We start from the raw sequence: 25,775 nt of genomic DNA, 5'->3' as shown, positions 1-25,775 counted from the left end.
GCTGTCTATATACCTGCTACACTGCGAGCATGCACATACCCTGTATGTATTATGGTGTATACACCAGTATATATACTAAGTATATTTAAAACCAATGTACACATAAAGTACTGAGAAGAAAATATAGCAAGATTTCTCTTAATTTTTTTCCACTCTTTGGAAGGAAAGATAGGGATATTTTAAAAAGTAAAAAAAAAAAAATGTGCTTAAAGAATAAAAGGTTAGTATATAAAAAAAAAACACTAACATCACGGTTTCACAAAAAGATACTTGCTTATATTCCTAAATGCATTATTACATATGCTCTCTTCTCTGCCTAGGATACTTTTCACTCTCCTCTTTTCTTGGCCAGGTTGTATTCATCCTTAAGGTTTCAACATAAGCTCCTCTCAGGGGAGCTTTGCTGGCCTTGCAGATTTTGCTATATGGCCCTGTTTTATGATCTTATTGAATGCTGTAATTTTTCTTTATGCTGCATAAATCTAATTAAGTGGTTATTCATGTGATTATTAGTTCAATGCTCTGCTTTCTTGTTGAACTATAAACTCCATTTGTGAGAGACTACGTCTATTGTTCTTTTCATTTTGTTCTTTTACAAAGTGAGTATTTATGAATATTTTTTTTTTTTGCCAAAAGAACAAACTGTGAGATGGAGATCAAGATTAATCTGAATATTATTGTGTATTCATGGATGACATATTTTAAAATCAATAGTAAGCTACTGAAAAGAAAACAGAGCAAGATTTTTTTATTTACTTTTCTGCTCTTTATAAAGGGAAAAAGGATTTTTTTAAATGGAAGAAACAAATAGAAACAATCAACATAACAGTTTGATTCATTATTCTCATTGAAATTATTATTATGTCGTCAAAAGCCTTCACCTGTAAAGTTACTGGTTTGATTCTTCCAAACCTATATACATCTAAGATTAAACTCAAAGAACCTTCTGGAAGGTCCATACAAGAAAATCCTAGAGAAAGAATTTCCTCAAACTTGAATTGTAGATCATATGTTCTCTGTGTGAAATATGAAGTCATACTAATTTTTACGTGCTAACTAAAAAAAGCTGATGTTAGTTACTTGCAACACGCAACCTCTGGAAATCAACTTAAGGAAATGAGTTTAGTTTAACATTACATATTTTTCCCAAACCCATGAGAGCAGGATCTAGGCTACATATATTAAAAATTTGTTGACCTATAATATTAGAAGTAAGACAGATAGGGCTACAGCATTAATGAAACTTATGAGAATCATTAGGCAAGGATTCAAATCTGGAAAATAATTGAAAGGGAATCTCTGACCAAATGATTAAAACCCAACACCCCATGAAAAATGGGATTCCAGACTCTTTGCAGTCCTCTTAGCTCCTTCCAGCATAATGTTCTCCCACCTACCCTATCAAAACATAAAATATTTCTCAAGAGATATTTTAAAAATCTATATTGATATCAAATCTAGCTTTTTCCTTGGACAAGAGAATTTTACAGCACCTGCTAAGTTTTTCTCAGCCTAAAGGGCTAATTCCTTAGTATGCCTGAGTTTTTCAGGTATAGAAAGCTACTGAGGATGCAGAAAACCTTTGTAGAAATGAAATGCATAGGAACTCCTGTAACCCTGGGCAGTCCTGATACCATGTGAGGCACACTTGAGAAAGGGACTTCCTCTGGAATGTGAAAAGGAAGATGGAGAAACAAAGTTAAATGAAGATGGGAGCAGCATTGCTCACAGAAGAGAGATCAAACACTCCATAGAAAATACATGTTACGGTGCAATTGCCCTCTGGGATTTACAGGATTATGAAAGTCTAACTTAATTAAGGGAGAAAATAGGTCACATTTAACAACCACATACGTGACATATCATTTTGACTATACCGAATAACTGGAGAGAAGAGAAAAGTTAAGAAATCAGAAATATAAGAAAAGCAACCATGGAATTCATCAACCTCTTTTTCTCCTTCTAAGTCAGGTATATGTTTTGATTATGTATATATGAAAAGACTTACCATTCTTAAAACTTCCCTCTTTAAAAACTCTTGCAGTATATTTGAAAAATAAATTTAAAATGTCAAAATAAAGAGAAACAAAATGGCACATCCAATTTTTTTTTTAAATTCTAAATTAAGAGAGAATATTCTTCTCCTCATAAAAATACACCTTGCACCCTCTTTCCTTTTTCCCCCCTGTGCCATCAAATGACAGGTAATCAGGTATGTGTGAACCCTGCATAGAATCTTCCCCCTTTCATGGCTCGATGCCCCTGTGGGGTCGAGCTAATTACAGGTACATTTCCTCTGCAAGGCAGTCACACTCTATACTGTTGAAGGCACAATTAATAATTGAACAAAGCTAGCTGGATTTTTTTGCTCACACGGCCATGGGTTACAGGCAGTTTTGCTGTCACACAGGGAGCAGAGCTTCTTCCTTGAGTGTCTCCAAGAAAGGTTTCATGTTATAGACTGAAAAGGATCACTGCCTGTTTCCAAATTTGGAAAAGAAGGAAAAAAACCCCACATAAAACCAAAAAAAACCCCACCCCAAACCCCCACGAGAAACCTAGTTTCCCTTATAAAACAGTAAAGGCAAATTTTCTCTCCTGTTACCAAGAATATGATTATGATCAGGTGGTTATTTAGGTCAGACATGAAAGAGATGAAAGAGTGGGCCTGAGAATTAATACCCTTTAGAAGGGAAATTGGAGTTTGCCCTTGAGTCTGTAAATGCAGCATAGAGCAAGTTTTACATGTGACACAATAAAATTTGACCCACTGAGAGGGCCTAGATAGAGGATTATAGAAGAATAAAGTTCTTTCCCTTGAGATGTACTTAGGAACTTAATGGAGGATCCCCAGAGCTTCATGGGATCATAGACGGGTGCGGAAAATCCTCGTCCTGTACCCCAAGTCATAGTCTTGAACAACAGTCTGCAAACTTTTCTAAGGGGCCGGATAGGAAATATTTTAGGCCCTGTGAGCCAAGCTATCTTTGTTGCAACTACTAAACTCTCCTGTTTAAGAACTAAAGCAGCCATAGACAACATGAAAATGATTAAGTATTGAGTGTGTTTCAGTAAAACTTTATTTGTGGACACTCAAATATGAATGTCAAACTTTTTTGCATGCCAAAAAATAAAATTCTTCTTTTGATATTTTCCAACCACTTAATCACTTAAAAACCACTTTGAGCTAATGGGCAGTACTAAAGCGGGGCAGGCTAGATTTGGCCCAAAGACTATAGTTTGCTGACCTCCTGGCCTTACTAGTGGAAATCCCTGTGATTATACTGATTTTTCTAGTTGATTTTGAAGTCTCTAGGGTTCTCTGAGTGTTTGTAAATGCTACCTTTGGTCTGGAATATATGGTCTTTTGTTGACTTTAAAACACCATGGATACCAGGTTATTCAGGATTCAAATCAGATATTCATTATCATAAACAAGTTTATTAGAGTTAGCTATGAAGACCTAAACTCCTAGGCCCAGCCTGAAAAAAACTTGAAACTCTGATGCTCTCTCATTATTTTTCTGAACTCAAAGGATAAAAAAGAATGTATCTTTGGGTTCAGGTCATAAATAGCATTCCTCCCTGAAAATAAAAAAAAAAAAATAATAATAAAAATTTAAAAAACCCAACAACTTAATAGTAGTACACCAAAAGAAAGTCTTTTTACTAATTTCATTCTTTGTTTATAAATTAAATATAATCTTCCTTTCTTCTTCCCTTCTTTTCTCTACCACTTGTTCCACAAAATAAGAGATTATAAATAATATTTTATATAGATATTTAAATTAATTAGAAAAGGTGAGGCAATATAAAATATAATGGTAAGAAATAAGAGGAAAGCAAGAGCGTAGTTTGTATATGAATTTTATGCCATAAAATCCCACATAGTTTGTTTAAAATCCATTTTATTAATGTGTATTTTATATATGATTTCCTATATTCTTTTACAAATGGGCAATAAATTTGGCTCTAAGGTTAGTAATAGTCAATTCCATGGACTCATAATCATTTATAGAACTTCGCTGAGTTCATTCATAAAAAAAGCAAACCATTGCTTAGAAAAAGGGCAAGAGAAATACTGAAAACAAAGAGGACTTTCCTTGAAGGGTATTTTCTAAAGGAAACTAATAAAATTAACAATCTCTCAAAACAACATTATAGTAAATGCAATGGTTTTAAAGGATATCTTTTATAACATCTTTAAATGTGGGCCAATAGCTTTCAGACCAAAGAGTCATTCAGTAAAAACAATTCTACATTGGAAAGGAGTAGGTGGTGTGAGATTGAGGGATAATATAATTCCATCCAGGCAAAATGTGCTCTGGATGTTTAATTTAACCCATGGGAAAGCTGTGTGATATCCAGAGGTTCACACTTCAGACAATCTTCCATATGCATTTTTTTTTTTTTTACTATGTGAAGTATAAAACGGGTCTGAGAGAAAATGAGTTTGAGATTGATCTTCCAAATAAGTGCCTCATTTGTTGCTCTTATATATTGTCAATAAATGACAAGTTGCATGCATTAACAATTAGGATGGGGTTCTGAGCGACATTGTCTTAAGAAAATAGAAGCTTTTAATAAGAGTAGCTGGTAAAATAAGAGACCATTCCATAGATTGGTCCAGATTCACCTGAAAAATTATTTTGAGAGCTAACACGACATGAAAGCCCATATTCTCAATCACAAAATACAGATTTTAAAGATGCTTTAAGCAAACACTATCCTGGCTTTTTAGAAATACCTCAGGATAGTTTTCATGTGTGTCTCACTTTGCACAATTTTTTATGGCATTCGTTCCAAAATAACTATGTTGTCAATTAAATCTCTAAATACTTACATAAGGAAATTTTAAGATAATATCTGAAATAAGTCCATTAAAATTTGAGGACTACCTACCAAAATAAATTACATTTTATAAGAATAATTCACCCATAGCTCCTCTTCCTGAGAAATTAAATAGCAAGCCCTATTCTACAAAGACTGTGTCATTTGTAAATGCATGGCATTACACATAAGAAAACAAAATCTGTAGAGCAGTGGAAAGTGCAGGCAGTTGATCCAAGTAATTTGATATAATATTTAAGTGAAATTCAAAAGGGAACAGGGCCTGAGAATTTAGTTATGGTGATGGTGCTGGAAAGGGGGAGGGGAGGCTGCAGAAGGCATTCCTGGGAAATGATTTTCTGACTTTTACTGAATTTGCATCAATAGCTAGGGACTCATAATGAGCTCATGCAGCTTAGTCCATGCCTGATACCCCTCCACAGAGCCAGATATCAAGCCCGAGACATCAAAGTCACTAACAATTTTGTATTGTTCCTGAAAAGTTTCTTCACAAGATGCTACATATTAGGAAACTATAGTTAAAAAGCGAAGCAAAACAACAACAAAAAATACAAAGAACTAGGCAAATTTAAATCATACAAAACATTGCCCCAAGACACTCAAGTGCAAAACTGTCATACAGTTTAGACATACTTCTAGGTCATTTAATGCAGTTAATTCTTCTGTATATGTGCCTTGAGGTGATGTTCTATTGAAAATGAAATAAGAAATAGTTGTAGACTTTATAGAGATGAACACATTAACAAAGACCGGGGAGGACCCTAAGTAAGTCCTATGTTGCAACTGTATTAATTTTTAATAGCCAGAGACCCGCTTGCATTTCTGATCCGATGGAATCTCAGAAGCATAAGGATGCCTTAAATGATGTGTACTATCTTGTAGGCTAGATTGTTGCTTACCAGTTGGTGTAAGGTGTCTCCAGGTGATCACGGGTTCAGGACGGCCATTGGCCATGCAGACCAGGGTCACATTGCTGCCCTCATTCACAGTGACATCTGAAGAGATGTTGGAGATCTTTGGTGGAACTGTAAAGAAAAGCAAATGGAATATGTCACCATGCCCAGCTTTGCGGCTTGGGTCCATGCCATTGAAAATGACAGATTTGAACTAAATGCTTTTATGACTTAAATCGTTTGATTTTTTGTGTTAAGAATCCAGGGTGCTTTAGGATGTCCCTATAGACTTAGCAGATGAAAAGCACGGGTCTTACTATAAGGAGAATCTCTCCACTATGACCAAAGAGTACAGGAAGTTCACAGAGGAGTATGATAAAAAATGTCTCAGCTCTTTCCTCATTAGAATAGACCTTATATAGATATTTGAGAACACACACATTTATATATATTAACAAAACTGTCTTATCACTACATGGTTCCTACATTTATTTTCTTAAGTATATAAAATGAATATAGTTCAATCTTTCCTCCAAATGTTAGGAAAAGCCAGTGTTAGTTTGTATGAATTTTACAGTTTTGTTCTTAAGGTGTGGTAATACCTGTTTACTTAAATCTGGCCACATAAGGCAAACATCAGTTATTCATAACAGAAAGCCTCTAAATATCACCTTGCTATGTGACAGACTGGACGGTGCTCCTTAAAGATTAAAAACTGAATTGCTAAGGCCTGTGTCACAGACATCACAAGCATAATACTATTACTCCTAATACATTAGCCACCACTATTATTTTTTAAGTTTGTTTGTTTGTTTGTTTATTTATTTATTTATGAGAGAGACAGTGTGAATGGGCAAGATGGGGTGAGGAAGAAGGGGAAAAAGAATCTCATGTAGACTTTCTATTGAGTAGGAAGTCCCATGTGAGGCTCAGTATCATGACCCTGAGATCATGACTTGAAGCTGAAACCAAGAATTGGTTGCTTAGCCTACAGAGCCACCCACGTGGCCCTCACCACCACTATTATTAACAATTTAATGATGGTTAACTGTAGGTACCTACTATAAGTAAGATCCTAGATAGAGTACTTTATAAGCTTATATCAGTAACTCCTTATAATAAGGAAATGTCCAGGGGATCCCTGGGTGGCTCAGCGGTTTAGTGCCTGCCTTTGGCCCAGGGTGTGATCCTGGCGTCCCGGGATCGAGTCCCACGTAGGGCTCCCTGCATGGAGCTTCGCCCTCTGCCTGTGTCTCTGCCTCTCTCTCTCTCTCTCTCTCTGTCTCTGTCTATCATAAATAATTAAATAAATCTTAAAAAAAGGATAAAGAAATGTCCAATGAGAATTGTATTTACAGGTGGGAAACTGAGGTATAGATGGAGCTAGGTGAGAAGCAGAAAACAGATTTGAATCCAAGAAGACCCCAGGGCCCACACTCTCAGCGATACTTGAATGAAACTTCATCTTCACAATCCAGGCTACCAGATGGCTGAAAATGACGGAAATTACTTTTTGGTGGTGTGAGAAATGAGTCCCTGAGGGCTAGCTGTACTGCTTTCTGACTTCCTTCATTAGTGTTCAGGGCGGCAACATTAGATCTCATATTGGTAGGCTTAAGTGGAAAGTGAATTACTCACAAATTTCATCACAGAGGTTATGCACTGATTACAAATAGCAGAGTTTATGGTTTGACTGTGATTTTCCTTTTTTTTTTTTTTTTTTAAATCTTAGTTGCTTATGCTGTTCCTGAGAAAGTATGTGTCAGAGGCAGGGAGGAGAACAAGCCAGCATAAACGAATTCAATAATAAAAGACTCTTATTTTTTCTCACTCTTTCTGCCCTTTAGTGATGAATAAAACAGGAACATTTTCTGCTTGTAGAGACAGCTGTCTGCCAACCCCATGATCTCTGCAGATCTCTGTTAGGAGACACTGATGGTAGTTGGGCAACTGACCAGGTCAGAGTGCTGCAAGGAAGAGGTAGGAGGAGGACTCCTGACCTTAGCATTTCTCCTACAATGACATTTTACAGGGGATGTGGGTAGAAACCAGTAACTACATCAAAGCTAATGGCAGAAATGGAATAGAGTCAATTCCCATTATTTAGCAGTATCTATCTATAGGGTTTTTATTTCCCTTTTGTCTACTGGGGTAAAGGGTCTTTTTCTCATATTCACACATTGACTTGCAATATACCCTCTTATGCTTCTTGAGGACCTAAAAAGTTATACCCATATTTTAAGGAAGAAGATGAGGCACAGAAAGAAATAATGGCTTGTCAAAGACAATCCCATCAAGAAATATGGCTGAGCTTAGAATTCAGGGCTCTTGAATGACCAGTTGTTCTGTTGTCTAACATTCACCATTTTTAATTCCTAGCTAAACAAGCCAGTGTTCTGAAAATCTCCAAAAAAACTACAATAAACTATAAATCAATGACGGTGTTCAAGAATAAGATTTAGATATCCTAGGCATCTTCCTCAACAATCTAAAATCTGCAACAGGAAGCTATGCAATAATTATAAGAGCTTATATTATTCCATTCGTAGTTAATTCTGAATTGCAAGACAGGCCACAGAATAGAAAGAAGAAATATAGATGTGTTTTGGATTTTTTTTTTAAAGTGTAGAGCGGGAGACTTCATATCCCTAATATAAAAATATGCAAATTTACAAAACAGAAATGATCTCCAGTGGTCGAGCTCCCAGAGAATTATTACTTACAGTAAAATTTACTCATAATTACCTCTCTTTATAAGAGAAATAAATATCTAAGGACTTTGCTTTTGTATGGCATGCAAGTTGAACTACTTGTTCCATGTTACATAGACAGGGGATGGTAAAGTTAAGAATAAAACCTAGAATAACTAACTGCAGAGCTATGTTTTGGCCACTAAACCATATCATTTCTTTTAATTAAGGACAATATACTCAAGTCCTTGGGTCTCAGATACTGGAGATTCAGAAGGTGTTTGTGTTCAATAGTCAGAAATGTACTCATGTAGTCATTGTATCTCACCCTCCTTTGGGTCAATACCATTGGGTTCCATTCCACTGCCTATCTTCTACATCTTTGTACTTTGTACCAGTTTCTTCCCATAGCATTTATATCTGATGCAGTCATTTGCTCTAGAAATAAATCCCTCCAGAAATAAAATTCCAGGTTACCCTCTTACTTCCAAACTCTCTGTCTCCAACTTTCCTGAAGGAATTGTTCCACATCACATCTTCTTCTCCCATTCACACTTTAACCTTTGGTGTAATTTGGATTCTCTCCTCAACCTCCAAAGAAACTGCTCTCAGGAAAATCACCAATTTGAACCATATTATGTATAGGTCCTATGAACAGTTTTGTTATTATCCCATTTTTCTCTGAAGTATTTGACTTTGTTGACTGTACCTTCCTTCTTCCAGTCCTTTTTTCTCTTGGTTTCTAAGATGCCAAACTCAACTGTTTCTTGTCTTACCCCTCCAGCTAGCCTTTCCAGTTTAACTTTTGGACTTACTTTGACCTATTACTTAAATATCTATATTTCTGAAAGGTTGATCACTGTCCTCTTCCTTCATATCATCCACTGTGAATGATCTCATTTACTTTCTAGCTTCAGAAGCTAAGGCCATATTAATGATAACTCCTAAATCCAGTATCTGCAACCCAGATTTTTCTCATGGCTTTTACACCCACTTTCCAATTGACTATTCTACATTTTCATCAGATACCTCACAGATACTCAAGATTCAACATACTCAGAACTGATTCATCATCTTCCTTCCTACAGAACACTTGTGGTCTTACTCACCGTCTCAGGGAATGGTGTCATCATGCAAACAGTTGCCCAAGCAAAAAAAGAAAGTTCTCTCCCTTGACTGCTCCCTCTCCTTTACTGCCCCCCATGTAAAAAGGATCCCCAATTCTGTAACTTATGCCTTTTAAATCTCTCTCAGATTCATTCATTATTCCCAAGCCTCACTCCCACCAGCCAGAAGCATTTCTTTTTTTGCCTGAATTCTGCAAGAGCATTATAATGAATTTCTTTGCCTCTAGCCTTTTCCTCAGGCTCACCGTCATTCATTCATCACACTGCAATAAGAAGTTTCCTTTTTTCCCTAAATTGCAAATGTGAGTATAATATCCCCTGATTAATCTCACTGCCCTCAAGATAAAATTCAAACTTCCTAATATGAACTAATATGCCTTTCATGGCCCTTGGTTATATCTCTCTAGCCATATGTCCTACTCCCTTTTCATTGTATCATCTAGTCAGATCAAATAAGTTTTGGTTCCTGGAAGATACTGTGCTTGTTTACTCCCAGGCGTTTAACATTCAATTTTTTCTACATGGAATATTCTTCTTCCAACCCTTCATGTGGTCAGCCCCTTTCTCCCTTCAGGTTTCAACTTGTCAGCCTGTTTTCTCACTTTTTCTAGGAAGACTATCCTGTCACCCACCTTTTACCACCCTCAACCCTAACCCCACCCTACTCCTGATTTCATATTGGGTGAAGCATCCCTCCTATGTTCTTACACTGAGCCCTCTATATCTCCACCACTGCCCTGAATCATCATTGCTTGATTACTTACCTGTGCCTATCCTTAAATGGAAAAAGGTAGAGGAGAAGGCCTTTGTTTTCTTGACCAATGAATCTTTTTCTTTCTTTTTTTTTTTTTAAGATTTTTTTTCTTATTCATGAGAGAGAGAGAGAGGCAGAGACACAGGCAGAGGGAGAAGTAGGCTCCCTGTGGAGAGAGCCTGATACAGGACTCAATCCCAGGATGCTGGGATCACGACCTAAATTGAAGGCAGATGCTCAACCACTGAGTCACCCAGGTGTCTCTTGACTAATGAATCTTACAAACCATAGTGCTTGGAACATGGCAGGTATTCACAGAATGTTATAAAAAAAAAAAAAGAAGTTAATGAAAATCCCCACCCTGAGCCAACTCTTTTCATAGCTCAACAAAGTCATCCCATAATTTTTTGTCAGAAAGGAACAACCTTTTATTTCGAACCTATAAAATACAGCTTTTATCAATATTTCTTTAGCTATCCCTTTAACCATCTTGTTCATGACTGACTTTTTCAACTGCTATTACTACTACTACTACTACTATTACTACTACTACTAAATTAGCCATGGGGCTGAGAAATGTTTGTGTAGGTTAGGAAAATAAGAAGCAAGATAAACTTGATGTCCAAATTCCTAAATTATAGACACTTTCAGAGATTAACTTTGTTTTTTTCTTTTCTACAAAGAGTCATTCATACATATTTGTATGCATGTATATAAATAACTTATATAAATATATATAACTTAATATTTCCTTCCTAGCTTCCCACAGCATTCATGCAGTCTACATTTACACCATCACAGATAATAACATGAAAGTGGCAATGTGAGGTTTTTATTTTATAACCTCATAAAATCTTTATAAATATTCTGGAAACTAAAAAGTATTCTCATTATCGCCATTTTCAATGTGGGCATAGGGACAAAATGGATAAAATCACACACTTAAGTAATTATGAAGCCAGTATTAAAACCTAAGATTTAAAAATAAATAAACAAATAAATAAATAAAACCTAAGATTTATAGATTTTCCAGAATTAACTCTTCTTCTAGAACATATTCACTTTTGCAATAATGGTTCCAAATAGGATTTCTTGCTCTATTTTAATTCTCAGTAAAGATGACTATAGGAAATACTTTCAACAAGATAATCTTATTTGCATCAGTAAACATAAGTTGTTTATTTATCAAAACCACTGTAATACTGATTCGTGCTCATTGGTCATCACATATTCTGCATATTTTGTTTTCTTCTGAAATATTGCCTAACAATTTTTACTCACAGGAGATTAGTGTGTGTTATTATATTTTCCTAAATGTAATGCCATGAACCATTTATTTCATGTTTTCAACATACTCAGTTTCAGCGATCTCTCCAAGTTGTCTGGATTATTTTGATGTTCTTTCTGATTAATGAGAGTTTCTTATACCTGAGGGAATTGACCTTTTGTTGTCATATTATTTGCAATATCCCCAATTCAATCTTAGCTTCTTAATTGTGTGACCACATTTGTTTTGTAGAAGTTTTAAATTTATTTGTTGAACTTTTTAATGATTTGTGCATAGATGTTACTTTCTTAACATAAAATCAGTTAAATGCTTATGTCTATTTCTTCTTTTTCTTTCAATGGTTTCTTTTTTTTTATTGCACTCTTCAAATCATCTAGAATTTATTTATGGTGTCATCTATAAGTCAGATTTTTTTTCCCTTCATGATGTTTTAGTCAATTTCCCCAATATGACTGGTTAAATTATATAAAATGTATACACTGTTTTGGTTTTTAGAATTACCCTATCGTGGTACCAATCTGGTCAGAGCAATATTTCTGGGAAATACATAAAAATAAACCATACTTACTATGCCAAGTAATTGTATCAAAATACTTTAAAATATGTCATTAATCTTTTGGACACCATACTATTATTATGCGTTGCTAGTCCCAAAATCAATTATTAGATGAACACTTCCTAAAATGTTGAGTGAAAATATAATGTACATCCCTCTTTCAGGATACTAGTGAAATTCACTATGCCACAGAATTCTCAAGGTTTCCACTGCAAAAATAAATTACAAAATTAATAAGCCACACCTAACAGTTGTAATTTTTACATCTGAATTACTAAGTAGGTGCTATTCTTTCACTGAAATCTACACAAATTCTGTGTTAAAGAATGTACATTTTGTCCATGCAGTGCACATTCAATGACAGTTTCTAAAATGATGCTAACATCTAGGTACACTTGTAATCACGGATTTCTTCAGCTGTGCAATGAAGCAGCAGTAAGTAGGATTATGACACAGTCACAATCTACCTCTGCCACTCATGCTTTTATTGCCCCTCCTCACCATTCTTGTAATTCCTTTACCTACTCTCTCCATCAGATCTGCAGAAGCTGCCCTGGCTTGTGGGAACCTAGACCTGATTGCACATGTTTGTGCAGTTGTCTAGGTTACTACACCTTCCTTCTCTTTTGCATAAGGGTAACATCTCTTACGTTTGACAAAAAGTGGAAATGCAGCCAAAGTCAGGGACATAAATGGAGTGGACATACATTATTTTCCCTGTCCAAATCCATGCTATCTTCTATCTGGAAAGACAACCTTGGTTTTCCTTTGGATAAAACACCTCTCACCAACTGCCACTGGTTTTTGGGACCATCAGTCAAGTGACCTATTCTTCCTTGGCCAAGGAGTGGGTATGTGACCTAAGCGGGGCTACTTGGACTTCCCCTCCCAATAACTCAAGAGAGGTTGTAATTGATTCAGCCAGCAGTAGACTGTGTTAATGGCTCCAATTCTCCACTCTCTCCTGATCCACACATTTGCCATGCCTATTCCCTCCTTTAGTGGGTGGTGTGCACTTTTCCATCCGTGGACCATGTTACTTGTTTTGGCCAAGAATATAAGCATAAGGAATACAAGCAGAGTCTTGATAGTGTTGGCACAGTTGGACTCACTTGGTCTTGTGCCTCTGCCATTTGCATGAGAAGAATAAGCCCAGCTGAGCCTGCTGGTCCCAGGAGGAGGATGAGAGATGGCAAATAGGATTGCCAAAAAAAAAGGCATCCTGTCAAATGTGAATTTCAGATAAACAACAAATACTTTTTTTAGTATAGCATGTTCCAAATACTCCATGAGACATATGTATATTAAAAATTATTTGTTATGTAAACTACAAATTTAACTGGGCACCCCATATTTTTATTTGGTAAATCTGACAATCCAAAGAACAGAGAGTCACCTGTAGCGAAGCCCAGCCTGGATCTGCTGACTTGCATACTTGTGAGAAATTAAAAATAACCATTATTTCATGCCCCTGAATTTTGGAGTGGTTTGTTCAGCAGCAATAGTTAGCTAATACATATCGTGAGTGGGCAGCCACCCGAAAGGACTGTCTGCAACTTGGATGCCTAGGGATGCATGGCTTCTGTGCTTTCCAAGGCAATATTTTCTGTTTTTCCTTTGGTTCTGTGAGCTATTCCATATTCTTCCAAAGAACTGCCCTCTTTTCTTTTTTTTAAAATCAAATTAGCCAGTCAATTTCTGTTGCTTAAATTACCAAAGAATCCTAATGGTTACAAATTGGGAAGTAGTCATCATAAGGGAAAAATCTGAAGAGGAACTTTTTCACACAGGTAAATTGTCACCTGTGCTTAGGTACTTACTCTTTGGGTTTCCACAAAACCAACTTAGTTGCAGGTCTAGCATTGGTTCTTATATGTCAGTACACATTGCTTTAAAAATAATTCTACGTTGGGGATCCCTGGGTGGTTCAGCGGTTTAGTGCCTGCCTTTGGCCCAGGGTGTGATCCTGGAGTCCTGGGATCGAGTCCCGCGTCAGGCCCCCGGCAGAGAGCCTGTTTTTCCCTCCTCCTGTGTCTCTGCCTCTCTGTCTCTCTGTCTATCATGAATAAATTTAAAAAAAAATCTAAAAAAAAAAATAATTCTACATCTGCAGGACCATCTAATTCTAGCTGTGAATGTTTAAATACCTTTATTCATAGTCCTGAACTGACCAGCCATCAGAAGGACAATAAATCAGTTCCAGAGCAAGGCAGAAAAGTAGTCAGGTGGTTCATTTCTGTAACCTCAAATACTTAGCAGTTATAACTGGTATTCAGTTCAAGATGGTATTCCTAATTGTGCAAATCATTAACAAATTGGTCTCATCAGTTATTGTTTATTTGAAATTTGGGTAAGGTGCAGGTATTACTGTGTGCGTGGTGGTGAGGGGGTGTTAAAACCACAACACTATCACTTGTGGATTTCTAACTGTTCCTTGGTGTGGCTAGAGAAGTTTAAACTCTTATCTTTTGCATATGTAACAGACCGGAAAAAGTTTGGCATGTCTATGTAAGAGTTGGGTTCAGAAATCTACAGGATGTTTTTGGGGCAACACCTGGCTTTAATAAGCATGATCAAGAATTTAACAATAAAAACATACAATATGACACATTGCTGCCATCTTATGAAACATCAAACATCCATCTAATCTGGCATTTTGCTTCAAAATGCTAATAAAGCGTATTTTGCTACATGGTGTGGTAGTTTATGGGATGGGTGATAGGACTGGAGAATATAGCACCATATACTAGTTTGAAAGCCAGGGATTTTGATCCAGCCCTGACACTGGCTCAGAAGGCAACCATATATTCTCCGAAATTTGCTTTTGAATCTTCCTCTCAGGCACATTGTGGGAGTTTAACAAATTTTGAATGAATAAACAAATTAATGACAAATTGTTTAAATCTCCCTGAGACTTAGTTTCCTCATCTGGTAATTGGAAGTAATGTGTCAAGTTGATAGTAATTGGTATTACAGGATTGCAATTAGAGCCAAATAAAATAATTCATGTAAACTTGTTTTGTAAACTAGAAGGGGTTCTATAAGCGTAGCTATTATTTATTACATGCTGAAACTAGCTAATAAAGCAGTGCTGGCTTAACTCCTCCTAAGATAACATGATAAAACAGTTCATGCATATTTCTATGGCTAATGGCATTCTAGTTATATTTTTATAGACACCATTATTGCCAGAAGGTATGAGTAATTATTATAATTCATAATTAATCATTAATATTGGCATTAACAAAAAATTGCCCCAGAGATACGTATCCAGTTCTTATCTACTCATGGGCAGATGCCAATATGTTCAGCCCTTTAGTCAATGTCTAGACATTTTATACCAGTATTAAAAAGTGACACGGGATGCCTGGGTTGCTCAGCGGTTGAGCCTTTGGCTCAGGGCTTGATCCCAGAGTCCTGGGATCTAGTCCCACATCAGACTATCTGCATGGAGCCTGCTTCTCCCTCTGCCCCTCTCTCTGTCTCTCATGAATAAATATATAAATTCTTTCAAAAAATAAATAAAAAGTGACACAAAGATGTGAGAATGTACAATCATAAATAAGTTTTAGAACTTAGAACTCTTAGGTTTCTAAGGAAAAGCTTTCCAAATAAATTTTTATCATCATTACATAATTTTTAATGTAAGTCTCAGAAAAAGAGAGGTCTTCCTTTTATTATTCTCATAGACAAAAGAGGTTGCCAGGTGTTTTGTGTCTGTAATTTCAGTCTCTGCTGCCTTAACTAGCAGAATAAAACAACCAGCAATGATCATTTCTTTTCGGCTAGTATTAGTTCTCACTCTTACTAGAATCCATTTATAAAGAAGAAACATCAGCCTGTGAAGTAGGTGTGTGAAAAGGAGCACTCTACAGGAACATGATTCCTTTTAAGCATAGATTTCATGGGTGAGTAGGGAAAATACGGAAACTATAGATTCCTCGAGTGTCAGATGAATCTGAAAGTAGAAGAAACTCATTATACATATCAGTTACTCACATTTCTTTGCTAGGAGTGATTACAAATGCTCTGCTTATGCATGCATTAGATGATGAACAAAGTAACTTAAGGAAAGAGTGATAATATGCTAACAATTCAGAGGAAAAGAGAAAATGTATATAGAAAACAAAGCCAAGTGCCATATGAGTGGTAATGTGGTGAAGTCAGAAACAGGAGCGTGAAAGCCTGTGAAAATGACATATTGAAACAACGTGCAGTCAAGAAAAAGCCATCCTTTTCTAATCAGTCAGGAACAATTTCCGAATTATACATGTAACGAAAAGTGCCTGAAGCCTCACTTACCACAATCCTCTGAGATGCGTTGGGCATTTTATTGTGTTGGCCAAAGGTGTAAGCTGGGTAAGACATCCTCTTTGGCCTTTGAACCCTACATTATCACATTCTCAAGTGGCCCTATGAGTTCCTGGCTCTGTCTCAGTCAGACTTACACCAGAATGAGTCCCAACAGACTCATCCAGACAGTAGCCAACATCACAAAGGAGGGTTAATTTGGGTCAGACTGCTCTAAATAACTCAAACACAGTAGCCATGGTACAAAGAAATGTCATGAGCTCACGTCTACACCATGCCATGGTGGATGTATACTTAGGGTGATCCATGTGTGGTATGGATATCTGCATCTGATTGAGGCCCCCAGTCTACCTAAAAAAGAAAGTACCTTAAATTGGAATTTTTCTATGTTTATTAAATATTCAGAATTACCCTGGAATCTAAGTGTGTGGGCTGGTTTAGAAAGGGGACAAATAATTCGGGTACCAGCATTTACACTCATGACCAGTGAAGGGCATCCGTTATTGCTGTTTCAGCAATATGTATACTCTGTGGGATGTCAAATGGCTGTTCTCATGCACGGGTCATTGCCTTCCTAAATAAGAGCAAATGGAACTATCCTGACTCTATTCACTGAGGCTGCAGTTACTCAACAAGTCAGCAGCTTCTCCGAAATCTGATATTCCCAGACCTTATTCCAGCTGTTGGGATATTTGTTTTTGCTAATCTGGGAAAACATCCAGAAGCTGATACAGATGAGAGGAATAAGTCTGCTATCTTCCCTTTCCCTAGACAAAATAGCTTTATCATTTCTGGTACTTACAGAATATAATAGTCTTTAGATACTGCCTAAAGCAGCAGATGGTTTTGTTATCTGGCAGAAATGGGGTATCGAGCAGAGGGAAGCCCAAAAATATCGGGCTACCTAGGATAGGAAGCAAATAGCAACTGGGTGAATTCCAAAGGCTCAGAAATGGTACCCACAGACTTTAGCAGAAAGAAGAGAGGTGCATCTTTTCTCTCTTTGCACTCAAAACTGAATTTTTCTACATTTAAGGGAGTTGTTCAGTATAATTCTTAGAATATAGGAAAACTCAGCCCATATTCCTGGAATCTACTATAAAGCCACTCCTTACTCCTTATTCCATGAAAAGCCTGTGAAGATTTAACCCTAAATCATGACTTATCCTAAGAGTTACAAAATATATTATAGATAGCCAAATTTTTTTTCTGTGTTCCATTAGTTGTTTTTTTTTAAAAAAAAGTGAGGAAAATGATCTGTACCCCATGGATGAATTCTTTAGTTATTAAGAGAATATTATACACTAGTCTTTATATTAAAAGAGATAGAATTTTAAAGTTTATATTTTTAGTAATCTCTACAGCCAACATGGGGCTTGAACTCACAACCCTGAGATCTAGAGTTGCATGCTCATACGACTGAACCAGCCAGATGCCCCAAAAGAGGATAGGACTTTAAATCAGAGGGAAGGGATCCCTGGGTGGTGCAGCGGTTTAGCACCTGCCTTTGGCCCAGGGTGCGATCCTGGAGACCCGGGATTGAATCCCACGTCAGGCTCCCGGTGCATGGAGCCTGCTTCTCCCTCTGCCTATGTCTCTGCCTCTCTCTCTCTCTCTCTCTCTCTCTCTCTCTGTGACTATCATAAATAAATAAAAATTAAAAAATAAATCAGAGGGAAATAAACCATAAGTTAATAGAACGTAAGTATAAAGGGTTCAGAGACTAATCTTCCATCTATTATGTTTAGAAATAATACAAATTTATTGAGAGCCTGTAACACATACAGGCACTGTGCTAGGCATGGCCAGAAGTGAAGAGGAGATAAAACAATGAAAATTATGACCTAGGGCAGCCCGGGTGGCTCAGCAGTTTAGCGCGTGCCTTTGGCCCAGGGCATGATCCTGGAGACCTGGGTTCAAGTCCCACATCAGGCTCCCTGCGTGGAGCCTGCTTCTCCCTCTGCCTCTCTGTGTCTCTCATGAATAAAGAAAATCTTAAAAAAAAGAAAATTATGACCTTTAGATCAGCCAGTTTTAATTGTTTCAACAAAAGTGCCAATAAAAGGTCATCACAAAAATAATAATAATACTTACCCTAACATTTTTTAAGAGGTTTTTCATTCATCTCATTTCTTCGTTCCATTTTGGGAATCAGGTATGTGTAGAAATACCTATGGTGCTTGTAAGAATCCCTTAAATTTAAAGATTTCATGCCCACATTAGTAGCCTAAATTCTATTTTTTTAGTTGCTTAAGGCATATAGTGTTCTCTGCGTGTAGGGAAGGAGGTAGATTCTAATAGAAATCAACTAGGGTGAACTAAAGCATGCCTGGAATACAATGAAAATAATAAAAGCTGTTTCCTGCCACTGCTCAAGGGCCCAGAAGCTAGAGTATCTAGACAAAGAATAGGATTGACAGGAGGTTTTTAGAATTTCTTTCTTTGCATGCCCTTGTTCAAAGCTTACTATGAACCATTATGAACTGAATGTGGAGTATTCACATTATTTCCTCCTAAACAAACAGAGTCACCACTGTGAATTAATTAATACATTCATGCCAATTATAATTTTTCAAAAATTATATGTACTGGTAGAAAATACAGTAATTATTACAAATGTTAAATATAACTAGGAGAAAGGGAATACTTTCTGCCATTCCAAGTTGGCTTAAAAATTCCAGAGAGGTAAGTAGGTATGCAGCATTTGTGGGAGGAAGGAAATATAAAAAACAAAGCCTGGAGTTGACATATATGAGTTAGATCTCCATTTATCTTTCCTTGCCCTCTGTAAGAGGGACGAAGGAACATTAAACAATGAAAAAAGACATAAGCAAGCAGACAGGAGAAATAATAAAAATGATAAAGATAATAATAATGTCTGAGATAGTATAACATTATGCAACTTATATTTTTTTTAATTTTATTTATTTATTCATGAGAGAGACAGAGAGTGGCAGAGACATAGACAGAGAGAGAAGCAGGCTCCTCAAAGGGAGCCCGATGTGGGACTCAATCCCTGGACCCAGGATCACGTCCCAAGCCGAAGGCAGATGCTCAACCACTGAGCCACCCAGGCGTTCCACATTATATAATTTATGAAATGCTGATAGGTGCTTTGCCTTATTTGATCTATACCCTATCCTGGTATGATGGCTTGGACAACTTTTATTCCTGCTATCTCCCACCCATATATTGAAAAACTGAAGCTCAGTGAGGTTCATTTTCTTGGCCAAGGTCACAAAGGTAGAAAATGAAAGTACAAAGCTCATAACTAGCTTGTCCGATTGTGTTGAGAAAATCTAGGAAGACACTGGTATTTCAAGACTGGATATCTACTATTAAGATATGAGATGCTACCGTGTTGGTTGAATTAAAGAGCTGCAAAGATAACCAGGACACAACTAGAGATAGAAGAGTCTGGGCAGTTGGGTACTTGTGCTCAGTACAGTGAAGGAAATGCCACTGATTGTGTAGAGGTCCTGGGAATTTGGTTTACTAAAGTCTGTTTTCTCTGCATTATTCAGTTCAATTTTTTAGTTCAATTAATATGACATGGTTGAGAATTTGTCTTTCTGATTTCAAGGTATTTTTAAAAATAATGCTGATAATATTCTTATCTGTAATTTGAAAAGCTTGAACAATTTCACAGTGGAAACTAGAGACATCCTCACAGCCCTTATTTATCACCTATATCACATTTCCTCTCCCTCGATTTGGCCAATGCAAATTGGGGTTTGTCTTCACTCTCCCTCCTCTTCTTGAAACTCAAGATGGGGCAGGTGGTAGTGGTGAGAAGAAATGTTCTGGGCAGCCCGGGGGGGCTCAGCTGTTAGTGCCACCTTCAGCCAGGGTGTGATCCTGGAGACCCGGGATCGAGTCCCACGTTGGGCTCCCTGCATGGAGCCTGGTTCTCCCTCTGCCTGTGCCTCTGCCTCTCTTTCTCTCTGTGTCTCTCATGAATGAATAAATAAAATCTTAAAAAAAAAAAGAGAGAGAGAAGTAATGTTCTGTCCCGGCTTCCACAAATGAATCTCGAATGGGGCAAGTCTCATTAATCTGGAGCTAAATGTGAAGTTAGACATGGAGGCACCTCGGGTCCCCACTGTTTGTTCAGAGCCCTAGGCATGTTACGGAGAAAAATGTCAAAGATTTCTCTTCTCTTGCTTCTGTACCCTGCCATGATGTTTTATTCAAACTTCCACATCCTAAGGAAATAAACACTGGCGATCAAAATCCTCCACCTGGCTCCCGGTCTCACACATAAACATGCACAACACCTGTGTTTAGGAGAGCGGATCAATTCTGGCCAAGAGCAATCTCCAGGTAACATGCTGGGAGGCTGGAGTGCTCAGGCCCAGGATTTCTGAGGCAGCGCGGCCCCCTGGGACTGTTGTCTGTCTCCCTCTCACAATGCTTGTGCTTATATAACACACTCCGTCCCCTGACCCTGTCTTCCATCATGGGGTGGTTTGAACTATGAGTTAAACTCTGGGTTTCTATCAAGAAAAACTGCTGGGAAAAGAGGGCAAGGCTGGGGGTGAGAATCATGCACACATGACTGAGAACAGGTGCGAGTCAGCTGCATGTCAGCAAGGGGAGTGGGAGGAAGCTCTTCTGTTTGGCTCCTCATCAGCTCTGAATTTCATACTGCCCGGGTTGGCCAGCAGGGCTAGTGGCTTATGCCTAGGGCCTAGGCCAGAGAACACTATGGAAATTCATTCAAGTTTCTATAGACTCTATGGAAAGTGTGAGTGGGCACTGGAGGGGAAAGTGAGAAGCACTCATAGCTTGTTCTTCACCTATGTCCATCAGAAGCACAAGAGGCAGGTTGCAGAGCAGGAATTAGGATGGGCTGGTCACAGTGGTCCTGCAATTGGAGGCACGCTGGCCGGGTCAGTCCTCTTGTCCACCGTCATTCAACTATCTGAAGGCTGCTGACACGATGGCTGTTTTGTTCTCAACAAACCTCAGGACACGCAGGCAGAGACTCCTGCTGTAGGTGGTCCCATGGTGGTACCATGCTGTAGGAGTGAGTGGGATTCTTGGATTTTTACTCTTTCCAAACAGCTCCAGATGGACCGAGAACCAGGCCTGTTGGCCACTAGAAGTATTCTTGATTCTCAGTCCACAATGCTCCATTTTCAATCCCTGGGGAAAAGGCGAGTACGCTCTCTGTCACGCTACCTGTCCTCCCTCCGGCCTTGGGCAAGTCACTTAGCCTCATTTGGCAAATGACTTGCACCTGAGTGACTGGCCATTGCGGCTGACTTCCACGAGTCAGACTCACTCATGCCTGCCACACTGGCATGAAAACACAGTACCCAGCACGACGTGGCTTCTCACTAACAATAAAGGGACTGAATGAATAACTTAAATGAATCTTCAATATCAGGTGTAAAATTACATGGAAACAATTAATACTCAGAGCCACTTGTGATTACTCTGTTCTCTTAGCCTTTCGATAATGCTTTCTTCCATTAATTATACAGCTATCACATCTCTCTTGATGGTAAAATAGCCCCAGCAGCTCAAGTCCAAACTGCAAATTTTTAGCTTCCTTCCTCTAATGATTAGAGGCTGTATGAGAGAAGGTAAAGTCGGCTGCTTTCCATGTCCCGTAAGTTGAATGTCTTCCCAGAGTAGCTAAGATTTATGTTTAAAAGAAAATCTCCGATATATTTAACATACACATATTTATATATGTGTTGTTAGAAATATAAAAGAACATAAAGCATAGATAAGAGAACGTAAACCATCTCCCTCCGTTAACTTTTCATGAAGCTCCAGAACACACCGGGCTTTGCCTTATGCTGGCCCCTCTGATAGTTTTGAGAATCAGATCAGGTTTCAGCTATAAGCCAGCTGGTGCCATTCATTTAAAGGAAAACAGCTATGTAAGTGAGCAAGATTCTAATCACTAAATCTAATTACAAAGTAGAGTAAATTATTACAAATGTTTTTAGCAGTGTCTTAAAACACTGTAAAAAAGAAAAATTATCAACCAAACAGAAATCTGCTCTGCTGGTAGTTGATAGCATCGTTAGGGACTAGGACATTCACGTGTACCACCGTCATATACTCTATTTCCGACACCTTAATCTAGCATTCTCACATTAAAAACTTTATAACCTTTCTTTCTCATTCAATCAGATGCTAAACTGTTCGACTCAAAGTACACCTTAGTTTATGGATCCTAATGAGAGTAATAGGAACATTTCACTTGTACTAGAGTGAAGGGAACTTCAAACTGCTTCTTTGGAATGGTCACAATTAGTCAAAGGAAGAAAAAGGCGATGGGAAAATGAAGAGATACTTTATATGGATGTGTGTATTTCCCAGTGCAGATTTATCCTCTTCTATTTAACATCCTCTTTAAAAATATTTGAAATGCCACACATTCTCCATATCACAAGGCAAAACTAAAAGACAAACACATTAACATTTAATCCTTGGCTTCCAAACTCCCTGTCTGCCCAGAAATGTCTTATATTAGTGTATTTGCATGCTGTCAGGGCTCATGGAGCTCATCCTTTAGACCATCCACCTCCTGGAGGGATGGATGAGTGTGCTGGTAGTGTTCCGAGCTCTTCAGAATGGCATTCCCCAATCATTGTCTAGTAATTCTTTACAGGTTGCAGAGGTGGCTATTACTGCTCACCGAGTAGCTGTGCTTTTCTACCTTTTCCAACCTGCTGTGGTTAGTTTGGGACCATAAAACTGGGCTTGCACCAATAAAATGTTAAGGAAAGTGAGGTAAGCCACATCTAGGCATGACCCTTAAAAAATGTCAGCAAGTCGCTCCAGCCCTTTCCTACCTTGTGATGGCAACTGTGCGGCCTTGAGTCCAGAAGGCATAGCTGCTATGTAGCAGGGGGCTGCATGACCTGAGCTGGGCTTCATTAGTAAAAAATAAGCCACAAGGGCAGCCCTGGTGGCTCAGCGGGTTTAGCTCCGCCTCCTACCCAGGGCATGATCCCAGAGACCCGGGATTGAGTCCCACATCGGGGTCCCTGCATGGAGCCTGCTTCTCCCTCTGCCTGTGTCTCTGCCTCTTTCTCTCTCTCTCTCTGTTTCTCATGAATAAATAAATAAAATCTTAAAAAAAAGAAAGAAAGAAAGAAGCCACAAGAGTTCAGCAGTATCCACAGTGGTGGCTAGCATGGATTACTCTAATCAAAACATCATTAAGAAGAACGAACTATACAACCTTTATTTAGAAGTGAACTGGCTTAAAGCTGGAAATGATGTGATGTTCTCTCAAGGTCATTCATAGTTTGTGAATCATAGCTGTTGAATGAAAATTCTTTTCTCCTCCATTCAGCGAAGGCTTAGATTAGCTGTGGCTAATGACTACACAATTAATCTTACAGCCTACCCATCCATTTCCTTTTCCTTTCCTTTCCTTTTTTTTTTTTGAAGATTTTATTTATTTATTCATGAGAGACAGATTTTGAGAGAGAGAGAGAGAGAGAGGCAGAGACCCAGGCAGAAGAAGAAGCAGGCTCCATGCAGGGAGCCTGTCGTGGGACTTGATCCCGGGGGTCCAGGATCACACCCTGGACCGAAGGTGGCGCTAAACCGCTGAGCCACCCCGGCTGCCCCTCCTTTTTAGTTTCTGACCAACTATAGCCTCCTGCCTCATCCGGCGCTCATCTGTAAGACCATGCAGGAAAACCCACGGTGCAGTCAGAAAGGGATATCTGCCTAATTCTCTGCCTTGCTTTTGTCTTGGTCACCTATCAGAACTCTCCTACCTGCACCCCTACTTCTGATTATCAGCCCTTGGTGTTAAGAACCGGGACATAGCTGCTTCCAGATCCTTGACCTGTAAGTCATATATCCTAGAAATCTGGCATTCTCAAGTTTGAATTTTATAATCTTATATAAGATTCATAGTGTGAAAAGCAAATGCCCTGTAAAATCTAAGCAAATACAGTGTAAAGGAATATTATTTGAATTAGCAAAATGGCATTTCCCATCAAGGGAGTCACAACCTCTATTCACAACTACAGAGATAATAAAACAGTACAAGATATTTCTAGAAATTGCCTGAGGAAATATTGTACTAAAAATGCTTATTTTGTACTCCAGGTACTATAACCAAATTTCTCTCCATTTGCATATGCTTGCTAGTAAACAGCACAGCTGCCTGGAAATACATGAGTCTTAGGTTATATTTTTGGCTTTCCCTCTGTGTCTTTTATACCTGCAGGGTTGTTCCCCCTCCCCCACCCCCCAACCTGCCTCCCCAGCTAGAGGAAGAGGGAGGAGGACAATGCCTCAGGATATATTTAAGGAACTGTGTTACATAATCAATCCAAGGACTCAGAGACCTCTGTATTATTCCCTTACTTAAATACAAAATCATACTTTATCAGAACAAATAAGGTTTCTAACGAGGGTGGAGTCTGTCCTTAGCTTTCCTATAGTGAAAGGGTTTTCTATATTTGGCATTCTGCAGGCCTCATTATTACACAATCATTCCTTCATAAGAAAAACATAAAGAAATTTCACTGAATTTATTTCTAGTACACGAGTTATTTTTAAGGCCAACCAGGGAGAATTTCAGGATAATAGTGAGAGGAACATACTGAAAATGTGTGACTCTGAATAGAAAATAAGATCTGACCCATTTAAGTAAACAGAGTTATCTAAAAGCAGCCCCATTCACTAAATACAGGGCTTCAAGGGGACCTAGATTTTGAGCCCCATACTTTCTCTCACTCCCAGTAGGGCTCCTTCAGGCCACAGAAACCTCCTATACCTCAGTGTATTCATCTCTAAAAATAACAGATGCCAATTCTCTAGATTCCAGGATAAATCTAAGGACTAACTAAATCATTTAGGGAAAGTACATTGGGTATAAATGCTTAGGATATTTTCTTTTAAGTAATTTTTTGCAGAAAGCAAAAAAAGGAAGATAAAATTGATTCAGGATTGTATGGTAACATCACTGATTTTCACATGGGGCTCTAGAATACGTCCCATGCCTTCATGATTATTTTTGCTCTAGCGCATGTTATAACACTAGAGACTTATGGATTAATCTTTATAGTTTGTGTGTAGGTCAACAATATCCTATATAAAAAGATTCCCAACCTCGGTGGTTTAAGCTTATTCTATTGAGAAAACAGCTTTGGAGGTCTCCTTGAGTTGAGCAACACAGCCCTAATAGCTAATGCTTCCCTGTATCCATGAATATAAAGGTCAATGGTCTAAAATCAAAGGTGTAGTGTGATAAATGCTCTGATGAAAGGAATAACTCAGAAATGTCCGAAGACATACAAGGGTAGAAACTACCTCTTT

General features: G+C 38.0%; 1 protein-coding gene across 2 annotated transcripts in view; it reads right to left on the bottom strand.

The window, feature by feature from the left end:
* LOC121500641 (limbic system associated membrane protein) overlaps positions 1-25,775 on the bottom strand; it is a 650,912-nt gene that overhangs the window by 226,381 nt on the left and 398,756 nt on the right. For both annotated transcript variants that reach the window (XM_041772536.1, XM_041772544.1), the window contains exon 3: positions 5,750-5,875. In XM_041772536.1, coding sequence (XP_041628470.1) covers positions 5,750-5,875 — 126 coding nt within the window. The remainder of the gene's footprint in view (positions 1-5,749; positions 5,876-25,775) is intronic.

Source organism: Vulpes lagopus, chromosome 1, assembly GCF_018345385.1.
Source record: "Vulpes lagopus strain Blue_001 chromosome 1, ASM1834538v1, whole genome shotgun sequence".
NCBI classification, from domain to species: Eukaryota; Metazoa; Chordata; class Mammalia; order Carnivora; family Canidae; genus Vulpes; species Vulpes lagopus.
Note: the sequence above shows the minus strand (reverse complement) of the source record. Positions and strands in the feature narration are given on the sequence as shown.